Raw genomic sequence first — 16,384 nt, forward strand, 5'->3', positions numbered from 1 at the left:
TCAGAGAATGCGTTCCTGACACGTCGCGATTGAACTGACGACGTAATAACATTCATTGATTATTGATATAATAATGTTGTTTTAATGCTCCTCAATTGTTAAAACGGTAAACAACCAGCAAAAATATTTTTATCGTAACTGCAACGCCATTGCAAAGTTACGTCGTCAGTTCAATCGCGACGTGTCAGGAACGCATTCTCTGAATGGCCGAACTATAGCTGTTCCCAGCGTTTCCATCCGTGTCCCCAGGGAACTATTTCCCGTATTTGAATAAAAGTCACCTATGTCATTTCTTAGGTTCTTGAATATCTGCATACCAAATGGCATTTAAATCGGTTTAGAACTTTTGGCTTAAATGCCAGATAGACACAGAGCTACTTTCGCATTTCGCTATCATATACCAGGGATTATGATATTATAAATATGTTGTTAAGTTACCATTCCCCTTGCCAGGCCGTACATTATAACTAATAAGCGTAGCTTCCTATCAGACCAATATGGATACAGTTCATACAGGCATTTCATAGTTTGCCAAAGCCGATCTGAGTGCCCCAACCGCACCGAATCCCTTTACGCTAGTTATTGAATAGTCTGGCTATGCCACTACTTCAGCCCCTGTCTACCTGTCTGTGTCCTAATTACGTAGCGCAATTGCTTTCAATGGCAATTAAATGCGTTCCATTTTAATTTTCGGTTCATACATTGCTTTATTATCTTTTATTTATATGCTATATTATGCATCCTTGGCAGTCGTTACGGGTAGTCAGAAGCCAGTAAGTCTGACACCAGTCTAACCAAGGGGTATCGGGTTGCCCGGGTAACTGGGTTGAGGAGGTCAGATAGGCAGTCGCTTCTTGTAAAGCACTGGTACTCAGCTGAATCCGGTTAGACTGGAAGCCGACCCCAATATGATTGGGAAAAAGGCTCGGAGGATGACATTGCTTTATTATGTACCTATTAAAAGAATTTGATGTATGAAGTCATAACTCATAAGGCCCAAGTTAACCGACAACTTTAACGTCCGATAAAAAAAAAATATTTACTATAAATTTTCACATTCAAGTTTCAAAGTAAACAGTTGTATTAAGAAAAACGGACGTTTATGTTGTCGGTCAATATAGGCCTTGTTAATAAACTAGTTTCGTTCGCGTGGTGTCATCCGTATTTTAAGTGAACAGCAGAGCTTTATAACTGTAGGTGTCTATTAGTTTCGATTCCGTTGAATAACTTACAGAAATGTGTTAAGTCCTACATATAATATAACCCAATTGTATGCTATAGCACAGATTACTAAATAGACTATAGGAAAGTTATATAATTTTGTTGACTACCATTTTACGTAATAAGTAGCCGAATACAAACACTTTGTATAGAACATTAATTAGCTATTGTTGCCCTTTCCCAGCTTATGCTATCTACTATCTAGTTATTAGTTATATACGCGCTTCACGAGGTTATTTGACGGCCCAGGATTAACTCTTAATTGCTCCGCCGGATTAGGGGAAATGTATAATATGGTTGTTGTTATGAAATAGTTTTATTTATAAGCTTTAGTTTTGTACGTTGATGATGCTATATGTATATGATGTACCTACTTTATCTTCTAAACTTTTTTAATGAAATCTATATTTTTTGGTGTCAATTTAGTACATCCTTTTTAGGCCCTAGTTCATCAACAATATACGTCAGTTTTATTACTCCAGTTTTGTTAACTATACCACGCAATTTACAAAGTAAAAAGTTGATTTTAGAAAAAAACTGATTTATGTTGCCGGCACTCATGATCAATTTAAATTAAATGTGGCAATTCTAATTGCCTGTTTCTACATGCGTTCATAGACGTTGTTTCTGGCACTATAAACAGCACGCATTTTTTAAAATTTAGAATATTATCTTAACAAAAATCCTCGGATATAAAACCTCGTGTGTGTTTGTCAAGTCTGCGCACGCGTCTGGTGATGCGATTACGTTAGCCGGCGCTGTCAGCTGTGAGCTCTCTACGCTGTCGAGTGTCGGCCTTCGTAGAACCATGGCGGACGCCGAGCGGAGAGGTCGTGTAGCGGGCTGTTGGATTATGCACGAGTTTCTATTGTGTGTCAGGTTAAATAAAAATGTATTATCGTAATATGTATGCGTAACTTCTGAACGACTGCATTATTTTTTCAAAATATGTTATGTTAACTTAATAAGTTGGTATCTATACTAATATTATAAAGCTGAAGAGTTTGTTTGTTTGTTTGAACGCGCTAATCTCAGGAACCACTGGTCCGATTTGAAAAATTCTTTCAGTATTAGATAGCCCATTTATCGAGGAAGGCTATAGGCTACTTTTTATCCGGGTTCGTGCCGAGGTTCCCACGGGATGCGAGTGAAACCGCTGGCACGAGCTAGTGTGAGGATAAATGACAAACAAACTGCAAATTCCCCGTCCTTTATGTATAGGGATTCAAATTACATAGATAATAATGCTAAATATAATTAGGACAATAAATGTTGAGCTCTCAAGAAATAGGCAGATAGAATTACTTCGATTTTCTGAGTATAGCAACGGCTTATTATTACATCCAATCATTAATTAATCGGAGATAATTATAAATAGCATGGCATAATAGGTATGTAATTAATTGAATCCCGTAAAATTAACAATACGTATGTATTCTTTAATCAAACAATAACTCATTAACTGAAAAAGAGGGTAACTGATTTAGCGGTCGCACATTTCCACGAAACGTGATACAAACAACCCATACAGATTATATAACCCACCTTTTCATTTGAAATGAGTCGATGTTTTATATAAGGGTTTTTCGGAATAAGGTTGGATTTTAAACTACGTTATACAATTATTTGGCAGCACATTTCAGAATTCTGTATTAGGTTCAGAGAGGCGTTTATTTTTTCTAAGGACTCGAAAGTCTGTAGTATGTATTTAGTTTTTTTTTTAAGATTACGGACTTAATTTTATGATTTAGAGAAATATGGAAGAAGATGGATGAAACTTGGATCTACAAACACATGAAAATTGGGATACTGACAGTAGGATATAGCTTCAAATGCTGTGAATTTGTTTTTCTAAATAACCCTAAGAGTGTACCTAAACAATTTTAAGACATAAGTGAAATTGCTGATGCAACTGTGTATATTTACTGGAATTAATATGATAAAAATGAATTAATTAAACTTACGAACTTTGCGTCTGAGGCTATTAAAATGTCTGGAATAAGTATCTGGTAATTGTTATTCAGAATATATTTTTACTTGTTACAGCGCTATGGGAGGAACAAGAGGCGCCGGAATACGACATCGACACGGACGACGAGCGCTGGCTGAAGCAGCAGAGGCATCCAGAGCTCACAGGTATACATACTCACCCGTATGTAAATTATTGTTGTTTATTTACTAGTAGTTACTACTAATGACTAATTTGAGGAGCGAGTTAAGTAGTAGAAGTACCTTGAAATACATATGTATCATCACACATTTTTTTTCTCATTACATATGTTTTCTAAGACTTATGTGCTTAAAAACAGCTTCTCATACCGTGACTACAGAATACAGGATCTCGGGTTCGATTCCCGGGTCGGGCTGAAACCGTTACCAAACAAACTAGCTCTTGAGTCTGAGTATGAAGGTAGAATTCCGTGGGTCGCGGCTTGCGCAGCCGCGCGCGGCTTACGACAGTCGTCGGCCGCGCGCGACAATAGTCAACCTATGAAAATGTATGGCGCCGCTGCCGAGGCTCGCGACAGTCGCGCGCGGCCGACGAAAATCGTAAGCCGCGCGCGGCATTGTGTTGAAATTAGTAGATTTTGTTCGTCCGTTCCCTCTAGTCGAAGTGCTAATTGATATCCTTGAAGAAGAAGAGGATGACGTATTGCTGTGGCTGTATTATGAAAATAGATTACCAATCGACCCTATTTTTAAAAAAGTAGAAATGATGAAGGATACTACCCAATACTGATTCAAAAGCATTTGTATTGTAATGAAAACAAAAGGAACTTTTGCCGACTAAATAAAAAACAATTCAATTCTGGTTTTACTAAAATTATATAGATGTTACTAAGCGCTAGACCATGTTGAGATGCATACGGCCGCGCGCGGCTTACGAAATTCGTCGGCCGCGCGCGACTGTCGCGGACCTCGGCAACGGTGTCATACATTTTCATAGGTTGACTATTGTCGCGCGCGGCCGACGACTGTCGTAAGCCGCGCGCGGCTGTCGTAGCCGCTATCCACGGAATTCTACCTTGAAAGTCGGTGATTTTTTGCATGGGAGAACATGTTAATGTGTGACTTTTCACTGTCACGTATGGAATTGCCATCCCATCGAGCCATGAGTGTGAGGGAGAGTACACCTGTGTCTGCGCAAATGCTTGTGCACTATAATATGTCCTGTGCAGCTGGCTGATGTCCTTATATTCAACAGCCGCCGTGGCCTTCAATCGGCCTGAGAGCTGGATTGCTATATTCAAGTACATCCTTATTTTCGCTGCAACTTATTTAATATTAAAACACTGCTTGACTGCTATTTTTGTTTATTTCCAGAGCTAAAATTCGAGCAAATGATGGACAAACTGGAGAAGAGTTCAGGCCAGACGGTGGTGACCTTGAACGAGGCTAAGCTGCTTCTGGAGAGGAATGATGACCTCGTCATCGCCGTGTACGATTACTGGTTGAATAAGCGCCTCAATACGGTGAGTTACATGTTTGGAAGTTGGTTAAGTTTTTAGACAAAATGTTTGAAATTGACAAGTACATACAACTAGCTTCCGCCTGAGTATAGTTCGGTTAAATTGCGTTTCCAAGAGAATTCTTCAAAAGTCCGGGATAAAAACTATCCTATGTTCTTTCTCAAGGTCAACTCTATCTCTGTACTAAATTTTATTAAAATCATTTCAGTGGTTTAAACGTGAAAGCATAATAGACAGACAGACAGACAGAGTTACTTTCGCATTTATAATGTTAGTAGGGATTATGTGTAATTATACAAATTACATAAGACCTGTTCCTGCTCCATTAAATTTGGACGTGGCATGTAATCATTAAATCTTACAAATATTATAATTGCCAAATTTTGAGATTTTCACGCTAAATTGACGTGGAGTTTGATGAAACTTGGCAGCAATATATAGCATATAGGACCTACATAGCAATATATACCATATTCTGATACATATAGGATACTTTTTATCCATCTGCTGGAAATAATTCACTCGGAACAGGAGCTTAAGCTAGTCTATAAGAATTGCTTTAGGTTTATCAAGACTCCGACGCTCCAATATTAATAACAATAACTGTTTTGTCCCCAGCAACATCCACTGGTCCTGTCAGTGAAAACAGAGAACAGGCCGGGCCAGTCCTCTAACAACCCCTATTTGGCGTTCAGGCGGCGGACGGAAAAGATGCAGACTAGGAAAAATAGGTGAGTGCCACTTTAGCAGTTTGTGATACGATTCTTTAAAACATCGTCCACTTACAGCTGATAAAATATAGCACAGTTGCTAGAGTAATTGAAACAATACATAAAAAAGTTTTTAGAATATATGTGACTGTTGTAGGGAAGGTATTAGCGTTAAACACAACGTTTGCTTAAGGTTAAGTCCAGGTTTCCTCAAGGATGTTTTCTGTCACTGTCAGTCTGACATCTACACATCTGACTTTAACTATTACATCACCACGACTTCATATTTATATCTGCTTAGCCGTTTACCAACTGTATTTGGATTGGAGTCTAACCTAATGAGCTGAGTACCTGAGTTAAGATTGACTGTCAGACTTTCTGGCTTCTGACTACCCGTAACGACTGTCAAATCACAGCGTAATATTTGTATCACAATCATTTAACAATAAATCTTCATTCTTTTACAGGAAAAATGACGAGAGCTCATACGAGAAAATGCTCAAACTCCGTCGTGACCTCGCTCGAGCGCTGACTCTTCTGGAGCTGGTGGCGCGGCGCGAGAGTGCCAAGCGCGAGCTCGTGCGCCTCACCGCGCTCATCGCCGAGCGCCGCTACGCCGCCGGCGACTTCGCCAACCAGCTGCTGCCCGACCCGCCGCCCAGGTATGTGCCCCGTCCTCCCGGCCTGCCGAGAGTGCCAAGCGCGAGCTCAGGTACTACCACCCCTCATTACCACCTGAGGACCCTGTCTGTCGGAAGGTTGGCAAGCCCAACATTCGACCCAACATCACATGGCGATCCTGCAATTGGAACGGATGGTCTCCCAACATCGCAGCTGCCTCCCACTCCCTGACTGCCATCATCATCAGCCTTTTTATCGTCCACTGCTGAGCACAGGCTTCCTCTCCCATAGAGAAGGATTTGCGCGTTATCACCACGCTTGCTAGTGATGCTCTGGTTTGGTGATTTCAGACATTATAGCCCAGGTTACCAAGATGTTTTCCCTCACCTTTAATCAATCATTGGTGTCCAGGATATACCCTTAGTGCTAAGAGAGTACCTTTTCCTTCACTCTCATATGACACTAGGCCGGGTATACCAGAAGCCACGAGCTTCTACAAGAAAATAGCTCAAAACATTTCACTATAATATATCATTAAAAATGTATTCGTTCCATTTCCAGGCCCGCGTACACTCCAGTCCCGCTGACGTCGTCGTCGTTCCGTCGCGAGGCGTACCCCCTCCCGCACTACACCCCGCGGCCGCCTCCCGCGCCCGTCGACCAACCGCGACAGGTACCCACAAATATATCAACTCTTTGTCTCAGGGTCTGCGTAGATATGGCAACACTTCTCCGAAATACGGTGATATTTCGACGCAAAAGATTGAACAGATCAGCAGGCCAACCTACCCGAATCTGTAAATTTTTATCAATCGAACTTTAACCTTCCATTATTGTGGTAAGGTTGAAAATCTATTGAAGAAATTTGACAGATGTCTTAACATAAATGGCTCGCTGCGTGTGTAAAATATTGCAGTGTTTCGGGGATTTGTGTTGCCTTGTCTATGATGGACCTTAAAGGTTAGGGATCAAGTTATTTAAACATAAAATTAACCTTGGAATAGTGGCAACAATAATGAAACATCGATTCGATATGAAAATAATTCCTTCAATTTATTGATATGCCACTGTGTATAAAAAAGTGTTTTAAATCTGCACAAAAATGGGGCTGATACTCGCAACTTAAATCCTACCGATTAAGACCGAAAAATATTTAAGTGATCACCGGTCTACCGGTTAACAGTGAAACATCTAAAGGCACGTAAACTAAGAAGTATATTATATACATCATATACACACATTTCTTTACAATTGCCCTGCAAAAATCTACTTAAATGGGGAGTTTATTTCGTCAGTCAGGGCAGAAAATTGACGTTCAAATAAAGTGCTGCTATTCAGCTTTATTTAGATATAAAATAAGATGGTAGGGAGCGGTGTGACGTCAAACGCGCTAATAGATGTTTCACTCAACAAAAAAAAAAACAACTTTTATATACATATATTAAAGTAATAAAAGCGAGTAAGATATCATGATAGTCTGTTGCCTTCCAGCGAGAAAAGCGTCCGTACAAGAGACGGAAACACAGGCATCCCGTCGTCGGCTCCGTGCAGGGGCTGCGAGGTACGTATCAGTTTATACGTGGCGCTTTAACGACGTGGCGCAAAAACGTTGTGGCGCAAAAATGTTGTGGCGCAAAGACGTTATGGCGCAAAAACATCATGGCGCAAATACGTTGTGGCACTTAAATGTCGTGGCGCCCGAACGTCATGGTGCTTATACGTACTAAAATAAACTTTAATGAGCCCTAGTGTCGAGGGTTTTCACTATAAATCCTTCTAAGGGGAGAAATAAAGGTAGTATTGTTCGGGTTTTATGTTTTTAAATTAATAGTTAAGTATCAAAAGTCTTATTATAATGATATTTTAAACTAATGAGACCATCTTCTATAAATACGGGGGTATTTCAAATTTATTAATTTGTACCTAAGAATATGGATAAGATTTCATACAGGTAGGCATTGTTTTGTGATTATCAAAAAGTCGTAGGGTATCTGAAAAAAAAAAGTAAAACTGCCGTTTAATATTTATGTGTTTCCTGCATCTAATCTCTTGTACTGGATACTGCACTCTATAAAAATAATATTATTTCCTCAGACGCCATGCGTATTAATCTAATTTGAAAAGTAGGGTACCTTTTATGAAAAAGGTTTAGTGAACGGTAGTTCTAAAAGATTGAAAATATTTTGGGTTACAGTTTACCGAAAGCGTATTGAAATGTGGGTACGTTAAAATACAATGCATGTATATTAACCTAATTAATTAAAAATAATAGTCACAACGCTCTTGTTAAACTGGCTATGTCAAAATATTATGCCAAATTACACCATCAATCGATTACATTAAGGATTTTGTTTAACAACAAACTTTTACTTTTTGGGAATAAATGGTTTTAGGAACCGAAGTCCTAAATAAGAATTTTAGAAGAGCTGATTACCCTAATCAAACTTTCATTTGGTTGGTGTAATGTTCTTCACATTCTTCAAACTTTATCGAACCTTAATGTAAAATAACATCGCGAATATATTTGTAACATTGCAGATTCTGGCGTGTACACTTCTTCGGAGGAAGAGGGCAGCGGCCGCGCCGACGCCGCCACGCCGCCTGACGACGGGCCCTTCGCCTTCCGACGCAAGCCCGGCTGTTATTATGAAATGGTCAGTAAAATTACATTTAAATATTTCATTGCTCGATATGTTCGTTGCATTGTGAGATACATCAGGATAGAAGATAAATATGGACCCATTGGGAGATTAATATAAACACAACAAATATTTTCAGTAATAAAAGTAGTCTACCTACAATGATAGTGCTATGCATTGTGTTAGATATTTTTTATAAATTGGTAGACTACTTTCCTTAGCCTACTGTACTAAATTGGGTTGTTAATTAACTAAGTCAAAAATAAAATATCCATTTTGTAAAGCATCTTAAAATAATATCAGTTCTTTTTCTTGTTTCAATTAAAAAATATATTTTGGATGTGAAAATTCTGTGACATCATAGTTTTTTTTTTTTGTATAAATAGTTGGTTAGTTTAGTTATATATTGCACATAATGTAATCATTATTAACAGAAAAAAGTGGTGAATTTGACCAGTTTTCAACTATGTTTATGAGAATAAAATAGTAATTAACCGTGATTAATATTCAGTATTATGTTTGCAGCCGACGTCGACTCTGTATGGCGACCCCGTGGACCCTGATGATCCCTCCAAAGACGGGATGTTCGAGCACGAGATGGATGAGAGGCATAGGTAACACATCCACTTTATTATACATTATTTAGGTTTATATAGGTGGACAGAAGACCTATAACGGTTGCCGGAAGACGCTGGATGTAGGTCGCCTCCAACAGGTATCTGTGGAGATCTAAGGGGGAGGCCTATGTTCAGCAGTGGACGTCCTATGGCCGAGATGATGATGATATTATAGGTTCTTTACTTGCTGTCTCGCCCGTGTAGCGAGAGAAATACTTCGTGCCTCTGGATAAAAAGTAATTTCCGTTGTTCCGTCCGTAACTTGTGGTAGCTACTTCCTGCATGAAAAAAGAAGCTTTGATAAATTGGCTATCTAACGCTGTAAGAATTTTTCAAATCTGAACAATAATTCCGGAGATACAAACCGGTTCAAACAAACTCTTCAGTTTTAAAATATTACTAGGTATAGATTCCGAATAAATAAAAATAATGTGTACACCTACAAATATATGTCACTTGCCTAACTTTTTTTCCAATTAGGTTGGGGTCGGCTTCTAATCTGAACGGATGCAGCTGAGTACCAGTGTACCACATAAAGCGACTACCTATCTGACCTCCTCAAACCAGTTATCCGGATAACTCGGCAAGATTTGTTTGTCAGATTTCTACTTTCTGACTTACCGTTACGACTGCCAAAGGCCCGGACCCACCATTTAACATATGATTGACCTTACCATTTGTGTTTGCAGGTACACGCTGACTTCCCTCCGGTCTGGCTGCATCGGCTTCGCCCGGCGGCGCCTGTGCCGCGGCGGGCGCGTGGCGCTGGACCGCACGCGGACGCCGCTGCACGACCTGTTCACGCGCCTGCCCTTCCCGCCCCAGCCCCACCAGCCACACGTATGTATCACTACTGGCTATATACTCTGCTATGGGTGGCGCTGGACCGCACGCGGACGCCGCTGCACGACCTGTTCACGCGCCTGCCCTTCCCGCCCCAGCCCCACCAGCCACACGTATGTATCACTACTGGCTATATACTCTGCTATGGGTGGCGCTGGACCGCACGCGGACGCCGCTGCACGACCTGTTCACGCGCCTGCCCTTCCCGCCCCAGCCCCACCAGCCACACGTATGTATCACTACTGGCTATATACTCTGCTATGGGTGGCGCTGGACCGCACGCGGACGCCGCTGCACGACCTGTTCACGCGCCTGCCCTTCCCGCCCCAGCCCCACCAGCCACACGTATGTATCACTACTGGCTATATACTCTGCTATGGGTGGCGCTGGACCGCACGCGGACGCCGCTGCACGACCTGTTCACGCGCCTGCCCTTCCCGCCCCAGCCCCACCAGCCACACGTATGTATCACTACTGGCTATATACTCTGCTATGGGTGGCGCTGGACCGCACGCGGACGCCGCTGCACGACCTGTTCACGCGCCTGCCCTTCCCGCCCCAGCCCCACCAGCCACACGTATGTATCACTACTGGCTATATACTCTGCTATGGGTGGCGCTGGACCGCACGCGGACGCCGCTGCACGACCTGTTCACGCGCCTGCCCTTCCCGCCCCAGCCCCACCAGCCACACGTATGTATCACTACTGGCTATATACTCTGCTATGGGTGGCGCTGGACCGCACGCGGACGCCGCTGCACGACCTGTTCACGCGCCTGCCCTTCCCGCCCCAGCCCCACCAGCCACACGTATGTATCACTACTGGCTATATTAGCATGGCCTGTTAATTCATAGGCCATATTGGAGGTCAAAAACTCCATTAATGACTGCCTAGATACATAACGAACTACGCCTTTAATTTTAATGGATCTTTCTGCAAATCACGGTGTATGTTCTAAAACTTACTCTTAAAAAACAGACGGAATTATATTATAAATATTTACTTAAACATACCAATCTTATTTACAGGAGGACATCGAAACGAAAGCGCAAAGAACTCCAAAAGAACTATCAATGGATTACCACAGCAGCGGCAAATATCCTTGGAGGCATGCCTTCCGACGCCACCTCGCCCGCAATCCCGACCTCTGGACAGCCGACACGGACATCAAGCAGGAAGCAACCAAGTCGGACTTACCCGACGTCCGATCCGACCTGCCCGACATCCGATCCGACTTGCCTGACGTCATCCAAGACAGTGTTAATAGTGTTAAAAGTGATATTAGGTTTAGTGCAAGGACTTTAGATGGTGTAGTGAGAGATAATTTGCAACGGGTGATGAGGAAGAGAGCTTGGAGCGGTTGTTCGGATAGCAGTTACGATTCTGATGAGAGTCTGCAACCGGTTGAGAAGGAGTTTGAGCAGTTTATCAATGAAGTTAATAAGAAATGGTGAGTTTTTTACGATTGTTATGAGAAATTAGCTTACCAATACCAGCACTGGGTCCTTTCTCAGGCTTTAAATAATCTGTGTATAAAATTGTATTTTAAATCGGTTCAATGGTTTTGGCGTGAACGCATGATAGACGACAGTTACTTTCGCATTTGTAATCGCGAGAAATGATTAGTTTAGTGTTTTTTAAAAATGAATATGGCCATTGGCTGTACACAATATCAACATGTTATTTTCATTTATCATTGGTGACATTCACACGGAATTTCATCAAAATCGTTTCAGTTGTTAAGGACATACAATCATAACCATTCTCACACATGACACAGTTTACTGAGCGATAATAAAAATACTGTTTTCCTATATATGTTTTGTATGACAAAAGAAAATTAATAAAACCATTTTTTTCCAATTCCAGGTTACATTTCCGACCAAAAACCCCCCCACCGTCGCCCCCGCACCCAGAGAGCCACGACACAGAGTTCCCAGTGTCGCTACACACGCCCATCGCTGTCGAGATCCGGTCCGACACCGTGTCCGACACTCACGACACTTTCACTACCTCAGAGTTCACTCTCGCCGATCTGTACCCGGATATAAACCCGGTGTTGGATAATAGTGTGACCGGATTAGATATTAGTGGGGACGATTTGCTTAGTGAGGATTTTACGGGTGAGTGTTTTTTTTGTTATTGCTTATTAGGATTTGATTTGTTTTTTACATGCTATTAAGTTTAAATCTCTTTTAAAATTGGTAAACAGTAAACGGTCAATATTCAACAACATTTAGAAAAAAATATGACATTAATTGCCTTGATAGTCTTAAAATTGTTCTTCGTGCACTATGAGAAATTATAAAAACGCGCATGGTTCTAGAAAGATTGTAGTGACCTTCTGAACTCAAGAATTTGGACTGCAAACGTACCTATATACTTTAATCAGACCTAGGAAGCTCGAAGGCAATATGCATAAATTACCTCATTTTACATTTATTGTACAAGTTTTTTTTGCTTATTTATTATTATTTACCATGTTATTTCCTTGCAGGTGTATCGTCAGCGCAGACGGAGAGCCTAGTGCCCGGGCGGTGCCTGCCTGCGGCGGCGGCGGGCGGGCGGGCGGTGGCTGCGGCGGCGGAGGCGGAGGCGTCGTTTTTATCGCACGGCCAGAGTACGGGGGGGCGTGCCCACTCTGGCCCGGACTACAGAAAGGTGGGTGTTGTTTACTTATTTGTGTTGTAAAGTAGCCGGTATCGAGGTTTCACCCACGTCCCGGGGGTATTTCTCCCCATACGACCCGGTCAAAATATGGCCTGTGTCGCTCGCAGATAATATATGTAGCTTTCTAAGGATGAAAGAACTTTTAGAATGGGTCATGTAATTTTTGAGTTTATCCTTTATGAACAAATAATAAAATATCCTCTTTTTAATACTAGTATTACTAACTTAGGAACTACTTCAGGCATGCGGATAAAATGATCAATCTGAAATATTATAAGTATGTATAGATTTTTCTATCCTTATGAATACATTATTATAAATGCCGAAAATAAGTACGTCTTTTTATGTTATGCAATTTATCTCAAATAACTGACAGCAATTTCACACTAGAGGATTTGGTTAGAGAATCATATTTATGGGTAATATGTTTGGCACACACATACACCATTTTGAATAACGATATGTTGTTCTTTTTTTCAATAAAATATATTAACATTATTCTTCTTCCACAGGCGGACTCGTTTGGTTCGACCGTAGTGAACGTTACAAACGCGGATAAGGAGCCCATATACATCGACATGGTCAAGCCCGAACCGCCGCCTATCAAAATTGAAACGCCCAAGCCAACAGTCAAGGAAGAGAAAATCATCGACGTGCCCGCCCCAGTACCCACATCCAACATTATTATAGAAGAAGTTAATGAAGTACCACATATTAAAATCGAGAAGAAACGCAAAGAAGATACTATAGAGGAAGTTCAGTTGCCCCACGGGGTGCAGTTGAAGACTGTTCAGACGAAACATTCGCCGCTGAAGAAGCATATAATTAGTTCGGCGGGACATCGCAGGGCGAGTGACGTCACAATAGTGACGTCGGTGCCGGATGGTCAGGCTCAGCCGCATACGTCACAGCCGCAGATCGTTACCGTCGCTGTGTCTGATAGTTTAAAGGTACGTTGATTTTTTCTGACCCTATAAAATTAAATGTAAAAGTTATGTGTGGTGATTGAATAAAATGATTGTGCACTATGTATAATATGTCCTGCGTAGCTAGTTGATCTCTTTATATGAGAATAGTCGTCGTGGATGACAATCAGTTAGGATGCTATTGGGCATTTGGACAACGCTGTCATACTAGTGGGTTTTTTTCGGTTTTTTCTTCTAGCGACAATAATCGCCCACTATGAGAGCGTTGTTAGGGCTCTGAGAAATAAGTCTGACAGTCATACCTTCTTAGGAATATCGTGTTACTCCAAATTTCGTTAAAAGATGCCATTTCAATAACAATTGTCCGTCGTTGCAGGTGCGGCTGCAGAACCACCTGGTGTCGGGGCAGGCGGGCGTGGTGGTGGGCAACGGTCCGTTCCCGGGCGTGGTGGGCGTGGGCGGCGCGGGGCGGGGCGCGGCGCTGCGCCTGCCGCTGGCGGGCGCGCGGCCGGTGCACAAGCACGTGCCGCTCGTGGTGCCGCACGCGCCGCACTCCAAGCTCAAGGTGCTGCACGCGCACCCGCTGTCGCACTCCCAGCGCGCCGCGCTGCTGGCGCAGAACCGCGCGCTGCACCTGCCCGCCGTCGTGTCGCTGGCGGCGCTCGACAAGGCGGCCGGCGGCTCCGTGGCGCAGCTGTTCGAGATCAAGGCGGGGCAGCTGGGCAAGGGCCCGCACCTCGTCAACGTGGTGCGCCAGGCGGCGCCGCGGCCCGCGCTGCAGCTGGCGCGGCGCCCGCCCGCGGTGACCGTGGCGCCGCGGGCGCTGGTCGCCAACCTGCTGCACAAGGCCGTGCCGCTGCCGCACAAGCTGCTGCCGCCCGCCAACGTGTCGGCCATCGCCTTCGCGGCGCCGCAGCTCAAGCGCCGGCCGCCGCGGCCCGACGCGGCGCCGCCCGACGCCGACGCGGCGCCCAAGCCGGACCTGTCGCCCGAGGTCACGTGACACCCGCGCCGACGCCGCACCTCCTCTAGCTGCTAGATTATATTACACTGTAGCTAGTGCCGAATAAACAAATGTTCACGTTATTGGGGTTTCATGTAAACAAACAAAATGGTATCGAGTCGTTCGTTGCATTATTCAAAAAAAGCAGTGAGTTAGTTTTTCGTAGCAGTTGATTGGACGTAATGAGCTGTTATGAAAAAGGGCTCGCAACAAAAAAACTCCCGGTTTAAGTATGTGTATACATATATAATTAGTAAGTATCATATACTGTATTATCATATACAAATGGCTCGGCCTCATGTTGTCGTTGGGGCCTTAGACATACGCTTAGTTGGTGACGTACCTCATAAGTTCTGAATTGTAGTTGTATGTGAATCCTTTCCTTAGCTTGTTGTTGTAAATATATTATATTGTTACTGTGCAGCAATAATACGCCATTCTGTCAACTTGATGTCTTTTATTTCTCTCCCTTGGACCGAATTCATTACATATTAACTGTACCTCGCGGGAACTGTGAACCGTGACAGCGTTATATGTAAAAATATTAGAAGAGTATTTTACACAGAATCTAACCTTCTATACTAATATTATGCGGGCCTCACGTAACCCACAAGAAGATGTCAGAATGTCAGGGAGTAAAGCTACGGGGAGTGTGTTTGTCAATATTATACGTCAGTACGAGCTGAATGCACTGTCTGAACATAACTAATACATATAGGAATTAGGTCGGTTTCGTAATCCGACCCGACAATGACAAAAAATACTTAATGCTAAATTATGTATTTCAATAATGGCTTGCACAAATATCGTTGAATAATTTTACTCCAAGGGTAAACCACACAATTGCTTTGAAAAACTGTTATCACATTATTTTGGACTCGGTTTGATAATGTTAATCACAGAATTACACGACATGAAGAAAAAAATAGGTAAGTAAAGAAAATTGTAAGTATTTATTATCATTGAGATCAATTTAAGATTTCATTCTATGTAGATCAGGTAAGTATAACAATTCCTAAATAGGTAGATTTAGCACCCCACTACCGTATGATAGATCGTCAATGAGTGACAAAGAAAACGCAAATTCTAAACCCAATTAAAACCCTTGCCGTCTTACCACAAAAACTTTTAAACGTAAGTTTAACACCTGTCAAAAAAATACGAATTATGACGTTGAAATTAGGTCCATTTTGCAGCCACACTTTTTTTAGACCATTGACATATAACTATATTTTAGACAAGTGTTTGACACATGTTTAAGTTTTTGTATAGTTTTTTTGCCATATGAAGAGTTCCCTGTCACTTCATTTTTTTCCGTTGCATGCATACTACTTTAGAGTAATAAAAAAGAAACTGGAAAAAAAAAAATTATATGATAAAAAATATTTTAAATATTTAGTGTGTGGTAGACATAGACATAATATTAGTAAACAGGACTGCGCATATAAACCCAAAAAACGAGCCGAGTGAAACAGTTAGTACGGAGGCTGTCTGTCCCTTTCTAATAGGGTGACTATGAGATTAAGCTATGTGAGACAAATCCGAATTTGCTAAGATTATTAAACACACATTAGTATTGAAGTTTTAACTTACGCAGTTTGTGACCTTAAGATACTAATAAAGGCTTTTAATAATTAGCGGAAATTAGCAGTATAAAAGCAGG

The 16,384-nt window shown here is 42.1% G+C and overlaps 1 protein-coding gene across 2 annotated transcripts in view; it reads left to right on the forward strand.

Annotated features, from left to right (window-relative positions):
* Nucleotides 1–15,167, forward strand: part of LOC124643236 — a 110,387-nt gene extending 95,220 nt beyond the window's left edge. The window contains exons 3-17 of one of the 2 annotated variants that reach the window (XM_047182129.1): nt 3,268–3,357; nt 4,546–4,694; nt 5,310–5,422; nt 5,869–6,063; nt 6,584–6,695; nt 7,514–7,583; nt 8,561–8,676; nt 9,187–9,275; nt 9,968–10,037; nt 10,154–10,930; nt 11,151–11,572; nt 11,992–12,245; nt 12,620–12,783; nt 13,305–13,742; nt 14,095–15,167. In XM_047182129.1, coding sequence (XP_047038085.1) covers nt 3,268–3,357; nt 4,546–4,694; nt 5,310–5,422; nt 5,869–6,063; nt 6,584–6,695; nt 7,514–7,583; nt 8,561–8,676; nt 9,187–9,275; nt 9,968–10,037; nt 10,154–10,930; nt 11,151–11,572; nt 11,992–12,245; nt 12,620–12,783; nt 13,305–13,742; nt 14,095–14,721 — 3,686 coding nt within the window. In that variant the 3' untranslated portion in view covers nt 14,722–15,167. Of the gene's footprint in view, nt 1–3,267; nt 3,358–4,545; nt 4,695–5,309; nt 5,423–5,868; nt 6,064–6,583; nt 6,696–7,513; nt 7,584–8,560; nt 8,677–9,186; nt 9,276–9,967; nt 10,119–10,153; nt 10,931–11,150; nt 11,573–11,991; nt 12,246–12,619; nt 12,784–13,304; nt 13,743–14,094 lie in introns of both variants that reach the window. The other variant, XM_047182130.1, reaches the window with a different exon arrangement.
* The last annotated feature ends 1,217 nt before the right edge of the window (nt 15,168–16,384 follow it).

The sequence above is a fragment of the Helicoverpa zea genome, chromosome 27 (assembly GCF_022581195.2).
Source record: "Helicoverpa zea isolate HzStark_Cry1AcR chromosome 27, ilHelZeax1.1, whole genome shotgun sequence".
NCBI classification, from domain to species: domain Eukaryota; kingdom Metazoa; phylum Arthropoda; class Insecta; order Lepidoptera; family Noctuidae; genus Helicoverpa; species Helicoverpa zea.